At 43.0% G+C, this 18,113-nt stretch overlaps 1 protein-coding gene across 10 annotated transcripts in view; it reads right to left on the bottom strand.

Moving 5' to 3' along the window:
- Abcb4 (ATP binding cassette subfamily B member 4) overlaps positions 1-18,113 on the bottom strand; it is a 73,103-nt gene that overhangs the window by 39,950 nt on the left and 15,040 nt on the right. For 3 of the 10 annotated variants that reach the window (XM_057758378.1, XM_057758373.1, XM_057758384.1), the window contains exons 1-7: positions 13,406-13,576; positions 13,149-13,234; positions 10,569-10,623; positions 7,579-7,729; positions 2,787-2,844; positions 1,751-1,942; positions 248-419 (exon numbers count right to left, since the gene is read on the bottom strand). In XM_057758378.1, coding sequence (XP_057614361.1) covers positions 248-419; positions 1,751-1,942; positions 2,787-2,844; positions 7,579-7,729; positions 10,569-10,623; positions 13,149-13,228 — 708 coding nt within the window. In that variant the 5' untranslated portion in view covers positions 13,229-13,234; positions 13,406-13,576. The other 7 variants (XM_057758376.1, XM_057758374.1, XM_057758375.1 and 4 more) reach the window with 5 other exon arrangements.

Below are 18,113 nucleotides of genomic sequence, written 5' to 3' on the forward strand. Positions count from 1 at the left end.
GAGAATATTTACTCAGAGAGGTAACAGTGAAATGAAAAATAGTGATTAGGGTAAGAACTGTAGTGTTTGGAATCATATTAAACATTAATATTGATATTAAAGCTCTATGTGAATGACATACTTCTGTACACGGCTTCTGCGGACACTGAGCACACATCTGAATGGGCAGTAGATACATATACACTCTGAATACACAAAGCAACTCTCTGTGGGCCAACACACAGAAGAATGTTGGGGTTTCACACACCTTTGCCCACACAGCTGTAGAGAGCCCCAGGATGGGGCTGATGGCCATGATCACCAGTGTGAGCTTCCATCCTCTGAGGAACCCCACTACGAAGCCTGCAAAAAACGTGGCTATTGCTTGAAAGAACATTCCAACCTTGTCACCAATTCCTTCACTGATTCTGGAGATGTCACTAAAAAAGATCACACCTAGGTGGTTACAGTCAGGATGTCTTCAGTCAGAAGGTGAAGTAGACATTTAATAAACATACAGATAAGAACACCATGCCCATCCTACTGTGAATCTTGTTTAGAGTCAGCCTCTTGGCTCTTTCCCCATGCAAACACTACACAAAGGAAACTCAGGGCGAGTTCATGTTTCTAAGAAGTTAAGGCTATGAAGCTGATCCTATGAAATCCGTTAATCCTATCACAGAAGCATTAACACTGTGGCCAAGAGTCAATATGTTTAAACAAAGAAATTAGAAAAGGTATTACTCTTTCTCCTTCCCTTCTTCTCTCTCTATTCCTTCCTTCCTTCCTTCCTTCCTTCCTTCCTTCCTTCCTTCCTTCCTTCCTTCCTTCCTTCCTTCCCTCCCTCCCTCCCTCCCTCCCTCCCTCCCTCCCTCCCTCTCTCTCTCTCTCTCTCTCTTTCTTTTTTTCCCCTCTTCACCACAGCCAGCATTTGTAACTTTATGAGCACTGTGTTGATGCTAGAAGGCATTTCAGATTTTTCCTTTTAAGAGTGCTCCATTGGTAAAGTGTATACAGACACGTCAAAATCCCAAAAGTCCACACATCAGCACCAACTCCTAGTTACAAGCATCTCAAACACGAGGTATTCAGCCTGTCCCCTGCTGTGTTCTCATGGTCAGTGTGACTGTAATGTGACCATCCAAAGAAAGGAAATCTTACAGTGTTGACATGGCTGCCCTTTCTTTCAGAGTGAAACACGAAGGCTCTAAATGCCTTGGTCTTCTCTCTCTTCCTGCCCTTACCTGTGCATGTGCCAGAATGCCCATTGAGGAAACGTTGATCATTTATTCCCCGTACTGGAGCAAAACACCAAAGAGACAGAGCAGCTTGCTCTGTTTGCTCACGTCCCAAGTCCCCAGGAGGACGCTTAGCATTTAATAGGCCCTCGAGTGTTTGTTAAGCAAGCGAAGCGCTCGCAGTTGCTAAAGTAAGTCCTTGTAGTTAAGGCCTCCCCTTGCTCATCCATTCCACCATCTTTAGGAGCTAGCACCTGCCAGGCCCGTCATAAACTCCATGAAAGAGAAATGCACGTACGACACACACGCAGTCTTCAAATAGATTCACTAAATAATTAGAGGGGCAAAACAAACCCGAACATAAATGGGACATGTGGCATAAGCTATAGAGGCTTCTATATGACTATCAGATATACACTCAATTCATAACTAACACGGAAAGTCATGATTTAATGTTTCAAATCTTCCTTCCCTTAAGTTTCCACAGAGTGCGTCATCTCCTCATCGAAATGTGACGTCAACAATACACTTACTCTGTCAGACGCGTATTGAGTTCAGTGGTGCCCTGGATGTCAAACCAGCCCATTTCTTGTCGGAGGATGGCATGAAAAAAGTGTTGTCTGATTTTCTTTATTTGTCGACCAGCTGCCAAAGTCCAGAAAGAAACTTGGATGTAGGCAGCAATAAGGACTCCGCCACCTAGTCCCGAGTAGTAATACGCGTATCTGGAGAACAATGGGGAAGGCACATTTGCCTGAAATACCACACAGTGACACCCGCTGTGATTCCCCCAACAATGGTGACACTGATTTGCTTTAAATTGGTGACAGTTTGTCCTAAGTGCAGCCTGGGCTTGTGTACTTATTCTGAAAATGTCTCTACCCCTTCCACGTGGCAAACAGCACTAAGCATGTGAACCATGTAAAACAATTCTTAGTGGGAGGTTTTCCATAAGGAAAACCCAAATCATCCTATTTTGCAGACTTTATTTTTTAAAAATGAATTTTATAAGAAATTTAATAAATTCAAATTGGTTTGGAACAAAGTGTAACTAACTGGCTAACAGTTTCTTTTAAAATACTCAATTCCTTCTCAATGATTTAAAATCTGTCTTTAATCTGATTTGACAAACTCATTTCCATTCGCTTTTCAGACCTGCTTTAGCATGCAGAAATCCCTCGTTCATAGGTCAGAGCAATTATATACAGACATTGTGCTCCAGGCCTTTGAGATTTGTTAGGAAGACTGGAAGAGGCATGGAGATCATACACGGCTCTACTGGAATCAAGGTAACAAAATGAGAATAAAAACTGTAGATAACTGTTTTACTAATTTTATTAAAAGATTACTATGATTATGGAAAGGATATCTATTGCTAGGAACCACATGCAGGTAAAGGGTCATAAGCAAGCAACTTTCTTGAAACTGGGGCTGGGACGCAAACAATTGGCAGAGGTGGAGCTCGGGAAAGAAATCGGATATTTTATATATTCTTAAAACACTGCAGTAAGAGACCATTTTAGCGGAATGTTAAAAGGAACGCACTGTGTATACATACACATAAATTACCTAGTCATTTCTTCTTCCAGAAGTCTTCCTGGATTTATCATTGACAATGAAAAATTTACTAAATAAAAACAAAAAAAGAACATTTTAAAAAGAGAGATTATTAATAGGAATTGCTAGACTAAAAATTTCTGTTAGGAATATAACTATGTGATGCTGCAGCCTAGTTTCTCAAAGAAAAAAAATTTTCACACCCAAGGTACTTTGCAGTTCCCTGAAACACAGGCCTACATGTTTAGGCACAGATGGGGGACCCGCTCTCCCGGTTCTACCCTTCCCGTACACCCCTGGGTCTGCGGCTGAGCAGTTTCCTAAGGCTCGTGGAAGAGCTGGTCAAAGGTGGAGTCAAGGTGTCACACAGCATACCGAACGAAGGCAGAGGAGGCAAAAGGAACTGGACAGAAGGGAAACTTGGAGATTTGGTGGACACCGCTGTTTTTGGTGATTCAAAAGACTTGCTCTTGCAATTTTTATTTTTAAACTTTTTTTTTTTCTTACATACTTCCCAGTGACAAAAGCAGAAAATTACAGACAGGGGAAAATCCCAAATGAGCAGCTCAAAAATCAGCCCCTGGATCTGCGGTAGTCAGTCAGTCTTCCAATACGTCTTGCTTACTAACAGCTCTGGATATACTGGATACGCGCGTTTTAGGTAGCTGTAGCTGAAAAGAACTATACTGATTAATGTGAGCTAATGTGATAAAAATGTCAACAAGACATTCCGAATTGGCCTGTTTAAATGACAATTACTATTCATTACAAGCCAGGTTCTGCTCTGAATACTTTACAAACATTTATTTAACTTTCATAACAACCTTATGAGGTAAGGATAGTTCAAAAAGTATCATGTTATGGAAAAGGAAACGGACGCAGAGAGAAATAAACGTGTCCAAAGCCGCACAGTAAGCCAGTAGAAATCTGTAGACCTAGGCACAGTGCCCTTTGCTCTCACACGGCGCTGTGCTGATGGATTTGTGTGGTGATGGCTTATTTCCATTTCAAACACACCCACAAAAAAAGAAAGAAGTAAACCATCTATTTACAGCATTTATGAAGCAGCGGGATAAAGTATCCCTGAAGCGCTGTTGCGAAAGTACAAGGCGGCGCTTCCCCTCCTCTGCGTCCCAGGAGAGAAAGTGTTCTTTTTTTTTATTTATTTATTTTTTTTTTAATTTTTTTTTTTTTAGTTTTTCGAGACAGGGTTTCTCTGTAGCTTTGGAGTCTGTCCTGGAACTAGCTCTTGTAGACCAGGCTGGCCTCAAACTCACAGAGATCCGCCTGCCTCTGCCTCCCGAGTGCTGGGATTAAGGCCTTTTGTCCTGTGCGAATGACCCACGGGTCATATTTCCTTGCTGTTGTGTGGCTGTGTGCCCTTCTTATCTTTCTCCAAAGGAAGATAAAAACTTCAAATTTATTTTAAACTTAAACTATGTCAGGGTCGATTGCCAGGAGTGCAGTCAGAGTGCAGTCTCGGAGCGTGCACGTCTGAGACCCTGCTGAGTCTTTGAGGAATCCCCTCATCTCACTTCTGCGCAGGTGTGTGTGCCCTTCTCCATCCTGAGTACTATGCTTGGAGTGAGAGGCAGATAAATACTGAAGCCGCAGTTTTTGTAGAAATCACTAGGTGTTTCTCCCCCGAAATTTAGGGATTAGGTGAAATCTTAAATTTTTATCTGTTCCGATCTCTACATCAAACCTTTAAAAATCTTTCCTCAAGGACAATGTAACTCAAGTGGACTCTCCCTACCCCTTCTAGGAAAGATGAACCTATGAGCATTTCAGTTCATACCCGCTTCTTCCTAAGAGTCACGGGCCAAGAAGGATGAAAATAATAACAGTGGTATTAAGGAATAAAGAAAGTGTTAGCGTGATCACGTGGGACTCTCAAAGTGAACTGACACACTCTTTTCTAGATTGCTCGGGAATTCCTTTATCACATGAATTTCCCAGCATTAAAACAAATGGGTGAGGTTTGTTCGGGCAGCTTGGGTGCTGTGGACGGTTAATATAAGCCAGAGCTCAAACATGGTCTTTCTTCTCTACCACGAAGCAATGCAAGAGCGTGCAAGCTGCAGCAACTTCCCCACAGAATTTTCTAGATGATTATAACCACACAGAATTGTCCTAAACAATAACAAATTCTCTTCAGATGAACTGTTTTCTATGACTCTGTTCTTAAGGTTTCGGATGAATAACATCTGTTCACAGTTAGCGCACAACCGAGTCATTGTGAGACAGCAACCCCGTCATGAAGTGACATCACTCTGCTGACAAAGATGGTCCGTCCACAGTTAGCCGTACTTGGAGCCTTTTGGAATCTAAACCTTCTTTCCATTCTCACTCGGCTTTCAGTAAGTCTAGTTGCCCAAGAGTCCAACAAAATTCTAAATGGCATACTAAAAAACACAAATCAAACAAGCAAAAGCCCTCTATGTAATTAGTTAAGACTTCAGGACTCAACCCCAGTGATTTTAGCTCAGTTCTACATCAATAAACAGAGCAATGAGCACTCTACAGTTTGAGTGAGTTCATCCGTGACTTCATTTTTCTGGAAAGAGAATGAAGCCTATTGCTACCACAACCTACAGAATGAATTACTGACTAGAAATTCGTCACTTATCGGAAACCCCACCACAAATCCTCCATGACAGGCAATATGACCTGTGACCATGTGACTTCAGAGTCAGGAGTCCAAACCTCAGGCTTTATAATCCGAGGATACCGTGACAGAATTGTTAACCCTCTTCAGTCCACCACTCGGTAATCTCTGGCTCATTCAATTCCCCAGAGAGACCTTGAATTTGGACCTTAGCACAAAGTACCTGCCAACTTCAAAGCCACTGAATTGCATAATCAGCTGCACGCAGAACAAAGGAGCCTGCTCCAAATAAGCAAGTCATTGAATTATTGTAGAAAAAACAGAAGCAAGATACTGATACTTGGTCCAGGGGTAAATTCATTCATGATAAGTCAGTTGCATTGTTTTAAGCTGGTTATTTAAAATAAAGGTCGTTGTAATAAAAACACATAGAATAAAATTTACCATTTTGACAATTTTAAGCTTAAAGGTGGTAAATATTCCCATATTTTTGTCCAACCAGTCTTCTGCACTGTTTAAGATCCTATGCTGGTTAAACAGTAGCTCTCCAAATCCTGCTCCCACAGTCCCTGGAGGACTACTTCATGTTTCTATGAATTTTACTACTCTAGGTAATCCGTATAAGTGAATAGTGCATACAATATTCGTCATTCCTCCACTAATTTAACTTAGTATAGTATCCTCAAAGCACATTGATGCTGCGTCATGCATCAAAATCCCCCTTTAAAGGCTGCAACATTCCATCGTATGCATTGCCCACATTAATCTGATTTTTTAAACCCTAAATAGAAGACAATTTTTGGTTGATATATTCCATTGTGGTTACCACCCTAGTATAATTATCTGTGTGCATGTGTGTGTGTGCGTGTGTGAGTGTGTGTGTGTAATTAACACGTAACTGATGTAGTTAATATGTAGTTGTAACAGATAATGAAATAGAAGGGAACAAATAGAAAAATATTACCTCTTACATTTCCTTAAATACTTTTGATTTCTCTTTCTTTCTTTCTTTCTTTCTTTCTTTCTTTCTTTCTTTCTTTCTTTCTTTCTTTCTTTCTTTCTTTCTTTCTTTCTGACAGGGTTTCTCTACTATCACTGGCTGTCCTAGAACTCATTATGTAGACCAGGCTGGCCTCGAACTCACAGAGATCCATCTGCCTCCTGAGTGCTAGGGTTAAAGGTGTGCACCACAGCATCAAGTTCGATACTTTTTATAAAGATATATTTTATGTTATATATACAGGTGTTTTGCCTGCATGTATATGTCTATGCATCACAGGTTTGCAGTGCCCTTGAGGCATCTGGCAACTGCCATGTGAGCTTTGGGATTTGAACCTGGGTCCGTAGGAGAGCAGCCAGTGCTTTTCACTGCTGAGCCATCTTCGTGGCCTTTAAAACTATCTTGTCCCTTTCAACTTATCTTTACAATGTTTATGTTAAGGTTTTTGGTCACTGGTTAACATCAGAAACCTAAACTGATTTGAAATAATTTTTTTCCTCATAGAGAAAGCATAATTATTTATACTGAAGGAAATATACAAGGTTATGATTATAGCTGGGATGGTAGGAAGACCTGAGTTGGAATTCTGTCCTAACACGAGTAGAGTCTGGACACTTCCACTGGCTTTCTGAAAAGCACTAATATTTATCAGTGTTAATGTAAACATATCTTCTGTATTAATCAAGCAATCACATTTTCTCTAAGTAATTGCACTTATGTTTTTTAATGGCAACTAAATTTGTAGTTCTCAATCAGTGGAACTATGAAAATGTATATATAATGACATCTAAATGATGGAGTATATTCTACTCAGTTACATTTGCTCTGAAGACTGGCTTTCCTTTACTATTTTTTTATTCTACCATCTATGTACCAATAACCTGTCTGACATCACCAGAGGACAGACACTGCAGAGTGACACTATAGGCCCTCTTTATTTAGGGTCAGAGTTCCTGTACGTCTTTACTATTTTAAAAGTCAGCCAGACATCACAATGTGCTTTTTGAGATTTGAATGAGTGCTTAAGCACTTTTACGAAAGTTTCACAACTCCCTTTGTGGTATTCAGAGTCACCCAGATGTCTACAACAATAAATAAGCAGATGACGCAGATCAAGATCAGTTTCTGCTACCTTTCACCCAGTTAAATAAATACAATTTATTTTTTAAAAAGGGAGGGAGTAGAGAAACAATTACCTGGCAAGGCCAAGTTCCCAGCATTATCTACAAACTTATCTGTCATTTCTCCAAAGACTATCATCATGAGGGGAAGACCTGATCCGTGAGCTATGGCCATGGCGGTGCCCAGGAGCATAAACAATTTATCCTGCCAGTCAGAGTATCGGAACTGAAAAAAAAAGAAACAAAATAAGATTCCATCTAATAATTTATGCTTTGGGAATTTTTCTTTCGAGTTCTTTCTATTATCACAGGTGCAAATGTGCTTATCAAAATCCAGATAATTATCAGATTAGTTTCATGATTTATGTACATGTAAGGAAATCAATCTATTTCAACTTAATTAATGTTTAACTTGGGTGAATTATTACAATATAATCAAGGGAATAAAGAGTTGGATTCATTGAGAAATATTATTTACTCTCTCAGAGGTTGTGAGTAGTGAAATAAGGTGAGTTGAGGACAGACATTAAGTTCACAATAGTGGAGGCACAGAATATGATTTCAGCAAGAACTGAAAATAGGAACAAACAGACCTTCTCAGTTTGAGGCCAGAACCCTTTGAAAGGGTAAAATTGGCCTGTAAAGGTAGTTCAGGAATGAACGGCTCATTAAAAGGTTATGGAGCATCTGTCTGTGGGTTTTAGGGGAGTCTTGCTCATGAAGTCTTGAAAGATGAGAGAGAATCAACTGGAAAAGAACAGGGACCATGGAGCAAGTCGGGATTTCAGGTTTGCAAAGAAAGGTGACTCAGAACTACACAGAGCACAGCAGCACTCCTGGAGGTCACATTACAGGGAGGAGAGACCACTGGAACTTTGGGATTTGGTGTTACCTTTGGGCAGCAGGGTGGGTACCAATTATCATAGTGAAGTATGCAGTTCCTAACTACTGATTAAATACCGCTTTCGACAACTGTAACTCTGCCTTTTTAATCTTCTCCAATTTACACCTTTTGCAAAATATTTTTGATTGACTCTTCTATGAATTTCTTTGTTCTTTCTCCTCTGTCTTCTAGACTACAGCCTTGTTGGGACATTTCCATTTTAGCTTGCTCTCCATCTTTTGCATTATTCCTCTCTTTTTAAAACTTTATACTCTGTTCATTTTCCCCAAATCTCCGTTTGGAGATGAGAAACAGTTATCTGAAAAGTACACAGTGATTCAGGGTGGTGAGGCAGCATCTCTGAGGGCGGAGGCTGAGTCACACTGGTCAATATCGAGTGGTGCTGAGTTTGGGAACACACAGTGGAGACTGAGCACGTGTGCAAACAGTTCTCAAAGAGTTTCAGTGTTCATCTGAGGCCAAAGGCAGCAGGGGCAGATTCTACCCTCAAACACACAGGGCGGGCAAGAGAACTAGTGGAAATGAAGGTTAAGAACCAGAAAGAGTTTAGAATAAAGCATAGACAGTGATAAATATCTGGAGCAAATGTAAACAGGATCCTGACTACTACGAAAGGACCCGTGTCCTCAAGGTCTGCTGTTAGTGGTCTAAGTGAAGGAGTTAATCATGAGCATCTTCCAGCCTCCTTTCTGGGCACACGGTCAGACTTCCTGTGTTGCTTTTCAGTGCACATCGTATGACACCAAAGAGGGTTTTAATGCCTTTCATGTTAGTTGAATGAAAAATAAATTTCTAAGGTCAAATTTAAAGTTAAGCAGCTTTCCTAAGTAAATCTAGATTGGTCTCTTTCAACAAAACAAGGCATTTGTAATTCTACTATGCCAGCTTTGTTCTGGTTTTTCCTTCCAAAATATCTACTCAGACACAGGATAATGATTAACCTTAACTTCAGTTTAAACTAAAATTTGTAAAGGCAAACAAAATGTCCATCGCGCTGCTTTGCATCAGGTATGTTTCTTTTTTCTATAGGAAACATGTTCTAAACTGAAATTAAAATGTTTCACACTGTATTCCCCATAACACTAAATAAAATTCTTTTTTCCAGGCTGGTGAGACAGCAAAGTGGGTAGAAGCACTTGTCTGTCAAGACTGACAACCAACAGGTTTGGGAGAAGAGAACCTGTCCCCCAAGACTGTCCCTTGACTTCCACAGATGTGCTGTGGCACAGACAGCTGCACTGGACACACATCAGGCAAACACCGTGGTGGGATCTTGGGCCATTGTCCATTACAAGTCAATATGGCATAAGCACACACACAATAACAAGTAAATAAAAGTGTACTCACAATGAAACGTTTAAAACAAAGACACAGAGTAGTGGGGAAGAGTGTGAGCGGAGCAGGGGCCGCTGATTGGCAGGAGGGTGTTTTGATGCTTTTCATTCATTTGCTTTCTAACTTGGGTTCAACTGGGATGCACTTAATCCTCTCTCTCTCTCTCTCTCTCTCTCTCTCTCTCTCTCTCTCTCTCTCTCTCTCTCTCTCTCTCTCTCTCTCTGTCAAAGACTGTCTGTTTGGAACATATCACATTTACCCAAAGCAGGTAAACACTTTTCTGCCCTGCCTCTCTGAGACACGTTACAAATGAAAACACATTCAATTTCTTCCAAACACATGTTGCCTTACCTTGTACCCTCGGAAAATACTAGAAATGGCCTGAAGCAGAACCAGAATCCATAATCATTATGATAAGTTTAACTAATTTCCTTGTAAGCTAATTGCACTTACAAATTTCTTGCTTTAAATGTTTTTCAACTACTTTTTTTTTTTGCTGGGAGGTATAGACAGGGTTTTTTTTTTTAATGGAGCAAGATGTTTCATTAAGTCAATGAGCTTCCATGCTGTTTCTAAAATGCTTCATTTTGTCCTGTTTCCCTATGTAGCAGTGAGCGCACAGCCAGCTTGCCCCCCCCCCTTCATCTGTCTTGTGATTCGAGACCACTGTTTACAATAAGCCAGCCTTACAGCACGGGTGCAGCAGGAACAGTCCAGTGCTGCAAAAGACAGACAGACTTAAAGGACTCACTCGCTGGCTATTGACTCAAGCTCCTAAACCTGAAGGAAAGGCAGGATTATTCCCATTTAGTATTTCACAGCTTACCAGTGTCAATGGTCCGATTAAATTCACTTTCTTCTTTTTATCCCTGCCTTGGTTGCTGTAAAAATATAATCGTTCGAATTTAAAACTGTTATTAACAACCAGTTGAACATAAATATTAGTAGCTATGGTTTTGAATCAGAACATTTTTAAATACAAGAAGACTACCATTGCCAGGAGCATCCAGCTTCACAAATACGGCAGCAAGGCCGCCGTCAAGTAACTGTCCAAGGTACCACAAGGACATGGATAAATAATAAAAAAAGAGAGAAGATGAACATCTTAATAATGCTTACCAAACCTTTTAAATCATTCTGTTCCTAAAGTACAAATTGACCTATAGGGAGAGAACTCTTCCGAGTGATGGAAGTAGTTTCAGGAAATACTATTTTTCTGCATTCAAGATGTGTCTAAGATCCAAACATGTCTCTCCCGTTAGGCTGGCATCCTGTGTAACTTCCCCTCCTCACTTCTGTTTTATCTTTGGTCCAGGGTTTTGGCAACCTTTAGCCAACATAATCATTTAAAACCCAAGCTACTTCTCTACTCAGGGAAGAACAATTGCTGCACTTTTTCTCAGTGAAATCCAAACCTTCCTATTGGTCACTGAGTCCACGGGCTCTGTGAGTCCTGGTGAATGCGACTCCCAGCTCCCTGCCTTACTTAGGCTGCTCAGAGAGGCAGCCTAGCTTCTCTGCTTGTTGTACCTAGCTCTGTTTTCTGGGTACAACAATCATAGCCCCAATCGCAGGGTCTTTTTGCTCTAAAGTATTGCTGTCAGGAAGATTCTCCCCAAATACCCACAACTCCCTCTGCTCATATCCTTCCACTCTCTTCGTAATATAACTGGCTTCAAAATAAGACCTACCGTAACCACCCTACTTAGAGCTGACAAGTACTTCTGCTGTGTTCTCCTGACTTCATTCATTTTCTTCATACTCGGCACCTATATGTATGAAAGAATGTGCCACAGACTGTGTGTGCCAGGTTCAAAAGAAGCACATATACAGTTTGCTTTAACAGCAGAAAGTGGGCTTAGCTTCCCTTGAGTATATAATCCTTGGTATAACTATGTAAGACTCAGTCTCATATTTCATCTTACTATCTTTTTTTTTTTTTTTTTTTTTGGTTTTTCGAGACAGGGTTTCTCTATGGTTTTTGGAGCCTGTCCTGGAACTAGCTCTTGTAGACCAGGCTGGTCTCGAACTCATAGAGATCCGCCTGCCTCTGCCTCCCAAGTACTGGGATTAAAGGCGTGCGCCACCACCGCCCGGCTCATCTTACTATCTTATAATATCAAGTTATTCTTAACTTTCTGTATTTCAGTTTGAGCTGTTTCCCTCTTTCCACCCCAGGTTGTGAACTTTTCCTGAGAATTTCGCTGCTCCGTCACCAGGGTTACTGCCCCCCTTTGCAGGAACTGCCCCTTCTTTTACTAGTCAGTGTGCTCGGCGAGTGTAATACATAAATAGCCTTCTTCATGAAAATGCCAGCTATTAATAGATTCACAGTCATCCCCAGCCTAAATTGTCAGACGAGAAAAACCACATTTTTTTTTTCTGTTAGAAGTAACACCACCCGTAGGGTTTTGTAACTCTATATGGACAAACCTAAATTTTCTGTGAATGAATACCATGATTCTGAGAATGAACAACAGGTCAATGTCACTGTCCAAACACATTAACCGAGAGGAGTAACGCTTCGGTTTGAGCATCAGATAGGCATACGTTCAGTTGGCTAATCAGACCCCTCGCAGCTGGAAGACCAACTACAGAACCTGATAAATTTGTTCCTCTAGCTGACAACCCCATGACACATGTCACTTAGTTCCGGGTGGCCTAGCATGAACTCAGAGACTGGAATAGCCTCATAAACTGTTTGAAGCTAAAGGCGAAAATGATTCACTATTCCCACAATGAAAGAGGAAACGCACACACACTTGACTGGACTCTTCTGCCTCACAAAAGACTGTATGTGTGCTGCGTTGTGGGCTGGAGGAACACCAGAGGGAGGAAGAAAGGGCCATGGCAGAGGAAGCATTGCGGCTTCCCTTCTTGCACTTGGGCAAAAACTGATTTGGAAGCAGAAGTTAGGGAAGAATGAGGTTGCTCTTCATCACACACACACACACACACACACACACACACACACACACGTCACCCCCAGAGAGGGAACAAGGGGAACACAGCCTGTACATGGGAGTAGGGGAAGACCTGGGACAAAGAAGAGAAATAAGAGCAGGGGGTCTTGCTTCACTACCCTAGTTCAAGAAGCAAAGACATCAACAGCAGGTGTCTGAGGCTCAACCAGCTGTAGCCAGATGATAGTTAAAGAGAGTTATCTTCAAATGCTTACTTTATAAAAATACAACGAAAGTTATACAACACCAATAGTCATCGAATCACCCGTGCCCCAAGGAGGGGAGCTCTTTTGAAGACAACCCATTCCAAACGGAGACCGGGCAACATTCCTCAAGACCACTTAAAATTTCTTCCCAAAGGCACGAGGCATCACCGATTTTCTCAACTTCTTTCCAGGACTCAGGTATAAAGGCAAAGCCTGTGGCTTTGTGGTCCTGTATACCTGATGCTGCCTAGTTCAAAGTCGCCCTCCACTGTCCCGGGGCGCCGCGCTGTTCCGTTCCTTGCTGCCTCAAGATCCATCTCAGCCTGGGGAGAAACCACAGCCTCAGGTCCAAGTGCACCCAGCCCAGCCCCGGGGAGAGGGGACCTCGGGCCAAAGGCTCAGAGCGGAGCGCACGGATGGGAGCCCTTCCCGGGCTGGTCCCGCTGCAGCCGCCCTCCCGCCACCCCGGGTCACCCGGAGCGGCCTCCCTTCACCTGGCCTTCGCGCGCGTGTCTGCCGCAGCGGGTGCCGTGCAGACCTGGACTTTGCTCGTCGTGGCTCGTCCCCGCCTCCCACACGCGTCCCGAGCCAGCGACGCCTCCCGCTGCGGCGGGGGCGAGGGCCCGGGCCCGCAGGAGAGTCCCCGCAAGCCCGCTGCCTTTGCAGGCCCCAGCGCCACCAACGCGTCGCCCTCGCCGCCAGGGGCGCGCGCGTCTCCGCTGCCGCCCACCCGGGCGAGCTGCCAGCCGCCCACAGCTCAGCACAAGCTGCAGCCCCGATAAGCCCACCCGATATGCTTGCCTGGCAGGCCGCCGGCCCCTAAAATGTGACTGTCACTCTTTCCCCGAGCTGACTTTTCTTTTAGAACACTTTAGGGAGGCAGTGTCCTCAGGCTCAGCAACCAGACGCTCAGAGAACCCAGGGAGAGCAGCAAGGCCGTCACTTCTGCAATCTCAGCTTTAGTCCATGGCACCAAACCCAAATAACATTCCGGATGCTGAGGATTATGCAGGTCTGGCCCAGAATCATCACCAGACGCCTGTTGAAGAAGAGGAACACTGCTGGTGTCCGCCACCGGGGAGGAGCATTTAGCGACCCAGAACTTGAGTGATGAAAAGGATTTTGAATGGTTCCACGATTAGAAGCACATTCTTTTAGTTTTTGCTTTCACACGTGAAGAAATCGGTGCTCAGAGCAGCTAAATGCCCCTAACGTTATATCTTTAGGACTGGCACCCAGGCCAAGCCCTGGCTCTGCTGTTGCCCTGGCTCTCGGCTCTTATCTCAGACTTCCCTCAATGCTAAGTTGCCTCTATTCCTAGTGCCTATGTGAAGACGGCTTCCCTATCAGTTCTCCTTACTTTCTCCCCTCTACCCAAAATGAAGGCGCTAAATCAGTTGACAAAACATCGCCACCTTCCATGCTTCAAGCGAGTTTCACTCTCAAGAACTTCACAAGTTAGTGTGGCTTGCGGACAATGCTTCTTTCTCTAGGCTTCAGTTTCTTAATCCCTGTCCTGTAGCTGGTTCATCCGCTGAGCTTTGGTCTCCTGTGTGGTTATTAGCACACTAGCGGTCTCACTGCTTTCCCAGATCTCCAGACAACCTTAAAGGAGTGCAGAGTGTAGGAGCTGTCTCACAGACCCTGCAGGAATCTCCACTCTGCCATTTACTGCTGTCTGGGTAGCTTATTTGCCAACTCAGTCTCGAAATCCATTAAAATACGGGTGTTAGTAAGACTGAAGACGATGTGTGTAAAATGTCCCTCACACGGGGCCACTTAATAAACGGCAGCTGCTATTTTGGTTAAAAGTGCAGAAGAGACAGACAAAGGTAGGGTAGAGGAGGAGCAGGCAGTCCAGACGCTCACACTTGAGTGTGCTGTGTATCTCCGCCTGCCTCTTCACATGGAAAGTGGCTCAAGTAGCATGTGGAAAGTTGATTGTAGCAGTGATGGACATGAATGTAGTTACATGTTGGGGCTCAATTCCCAGCCTACCCCAACCACGAGCGGGTCTCCTTGATGGGGTTCTGCCCTTCGCAGGCCTAGCAGGTGTTCAAATTATCGTTTTAAGATATTCTGAGGCTAAAATTGTTAAATTCAGACAAGGGGAATTTTGGGTAATTGGGGGACATTACAAAATTCAGTAGGATCTAAGGGGTAATATACACTTGTCAATCTCCAATGTAAGAAAGTTAGAGTAAAACAGAACATTTGAAGGAACAAAAGGAATCTGAATTAAAACATACATGAACAAAAACTGGACATGAGGAGGAATGAGGTGCATTGCTCTGTCTGTCTGTTTATCTGAGTCAACCCACAGGTTGTCCTTGTAAGAGTTACTCTGTTCTCTGCATGAAGACAGAAGTTAGCATGTGGGTCACTGAATATCTACAGAGAATGAGAAGCCATATCCTATAGCTATGCTTACATATTTGCCAAAAATGAAAATCTGAACCATTCAAAATCCCAGTGGCTCAATTATAGAAAAAATTTAAAGATTATTTGAGATATACTTTTGATGTGGGATTCCCCTCTGTGTGCTTTGTAAACCTTTGGTTAATAAAGGTACTGGCTTGGCATATGGCAAGGTAGAACTTAGTTAGGCGGGGAAAGCTAGGCTGAATGCTGGGAGAAAGAAGGCGGGGTCAGAGAGAAGCCATGGAGCCCTGCCGGATGCCGGAACTTTACCTGGTAAGCCACAGCCACGTGGCGATACACAGATTAATAGAAATGGGTTAAATTAATTTGTAAGAGTTAGCCAATAAGATGCTAGAGCTAATGGGCCAAGCAGTGATTTAAATAATACAGTCTCTGTGTGGTTATTTCAGGTCTGAACTCCGGGCAGCAGGGAACCAAGAACTGCCCCCCCCCTACATAGTTATTTAAATTAAGTGGGAATTTGTTTGAAGACACCTAAAACACTACAGATTCATAGGACACTTTCCATAAGAACCTAGCAATGATAACATTTCTACATGCTTACATATACTAGTGTGACAATTGAATGGGTGTAGTAGTTATGTGAAGATAACCGTCATAAGGAAATAGCTCAACACTCTGCTGGTGAGAGTGTGGATGAGTGCACTTTGGAGATCAGTCTAGCGGTTTCTTGAATGAGAAGGGACAGAACTTCCACGTGAGGCTGCTACATCACTTGTGCACGTAGGCACAACAGACTTTACGTCCTAGTTCCGAGACACTGGCACAGCCATGGTCATTGCTGCTTTGTTCACAACAGCTGGGAAATGGAAGCAAGCACAATATCTGATTTAGTTAGGTTTCTCTTGCTGTGATAAAGCATCATGACCGGAAGTGACCTGGGGAGAAAAGGGCTTATTGTATCTTATAACTTGTACAACATTACATTCCTCAAGGGGCTTGAGGAAGGAACTGATGCAGGCCATGGAGGAGAGCTGCTTACTGGCTTGCTCATGACTTCTTCGATCTGACTTTTTTTAAAAAAATTAATCACTTTATTAAAAAAAAAAACACTACCTTTTCTCATTTTACATACCAATCCCAGTTCCCCCTTCCTCCCCTTCCCTCCATTTCTTATACACCCCAGGACCACATGCTCAGGGGTGATACCACATACAATGGATTGGGCCCTCCCCATCAATCAGTAACTGAATAAACGCCCTACAGACTTGTCTGCAGGCAAACATTTTCTCACTTGAGAGTTCCCTTTACCAGATGACTCTAGTCTGTGTCACGCTGACAAGAAACCAACTAGGATCATGTTTATCTGGAGATGAACGGATAAGAAAACCACGGTACATATACACAATGGAATAGGTAAATGGATAGAACTAGAAAAAGTTATACTAAGGTAACTTAAAACCTAGAAAGATAAATATGACACATTCTTTCTCACACATAGATCCTAGCTCCAGATTGTTGGGTTTGTGTTTTTAACCACGAGCTTAAGTGTGAGTGTAGAAAGGGATCTTTGGGGTCACAGTAAGGGAAATGGAATACTGGGAACAAAATACTCAAGCAAGGAAGGTGATGGGCGTTAGGGGAAAAGGTGAGGATCACCTCAAAGGAAGTCAGCATGAGAAGCCACACAGAAACCATATAGCGAATGGCTACCCAAAACCAAGGGTCTATAAAGTAGTCTTATAGAAACTACAGCTTTTAAAAAGTGCTCAAGCAGTATCCCCTGCAGGGGTTGATAACGCCACTGCCAGAAAACGGGTTATTAGATGAAAATTACAGAATAAGCAAGGGATACCTCCCTACGAGTTACTAGTCAGGGAGATTGCAGAGATCTCTAAAACAAGGACTTTCATCCTTGATGTCCTTGGTCATCCACCATAACTATATTGTAAGACCCTGTTACTGAAGACACCACACACTTTGCAGGAAATAGAGAAATCACTCCCTCCCTGCTGGCAGTTTTCACAGCGTCCAAAGGGGCTATGCAGGCTGCGAGGAGAGAAAAGACACAGCTGGTCTTAGCTAGCCCTGAACCCCGCATGCTACAGTACAGACTCCATGAGAAAGATGGCCTACTGGTGCAGTAATTTTGGGGAGCTGCTTTCTGGTTGGATTTGAGACCTGTTCTACAGGAGGGAATTTTGTGACTGAGACCATAATTCTGCTCAAAAAACCCTTGGCTGGGGAGATCATAGATTCTAGGGTAGGGTAGAACTCAATATTACTTTTTCCTAAATGGGAGTCAAGTTGTTAAATTGCCTTCTGAAGATTTATGCTTATACTAATAAACCTTGGTTGCTCACTACCTTGGTCAGAGAAGCTTATTTTTTGCAATGAATAGCTGTCAATGAATTGATGCATATTTAGTCGAAGTGCTGTTGTAAGAAACTGAGTGTTAAATAGGCTATCTATATTAACACTGCACCCCACATGGCTCAAGGCCATCACAGAAAAGGAGGCAGAAAGAATGTTAGAGCCAAAAGATGGGGAGGAGGCTGTGAAACGCTGTCTTGTGGGCGTGGCGTGGCCATCACACTCACAGCTATGAGTTGCCTGCACAAGATCTAGACAAAACCAAGCCAGCCCAAATTTCCAGTTTAGAAGGAGCAGATGACCTCAGGCCCCACCCCTTTCTGAGCTGCTACTGACAGTGGATAGTTGCCGGGCTGGGGGATGACCATTGTTTTTGAAGCTGTGGTCACTAGTGGGCTTCCCATGTCAGGGGATGGCCTCACACTCATGCACGTATGGAGAACACTA

Source organism: Chionomys nivalis, chromosome 26 (genome assembly GCF_950005125.1).
Source record: "Chionomys nivalis chromosome 26, mChiNiv1.1, whole genome shotgun sequence".
Taxonomy (NCBI): domain Eukaryota; kingdom Metazoa; phylum Chordata; class Mammalia; order Rodentia; family Cricetidae; genus Chionomys; species Chionomys nivalis.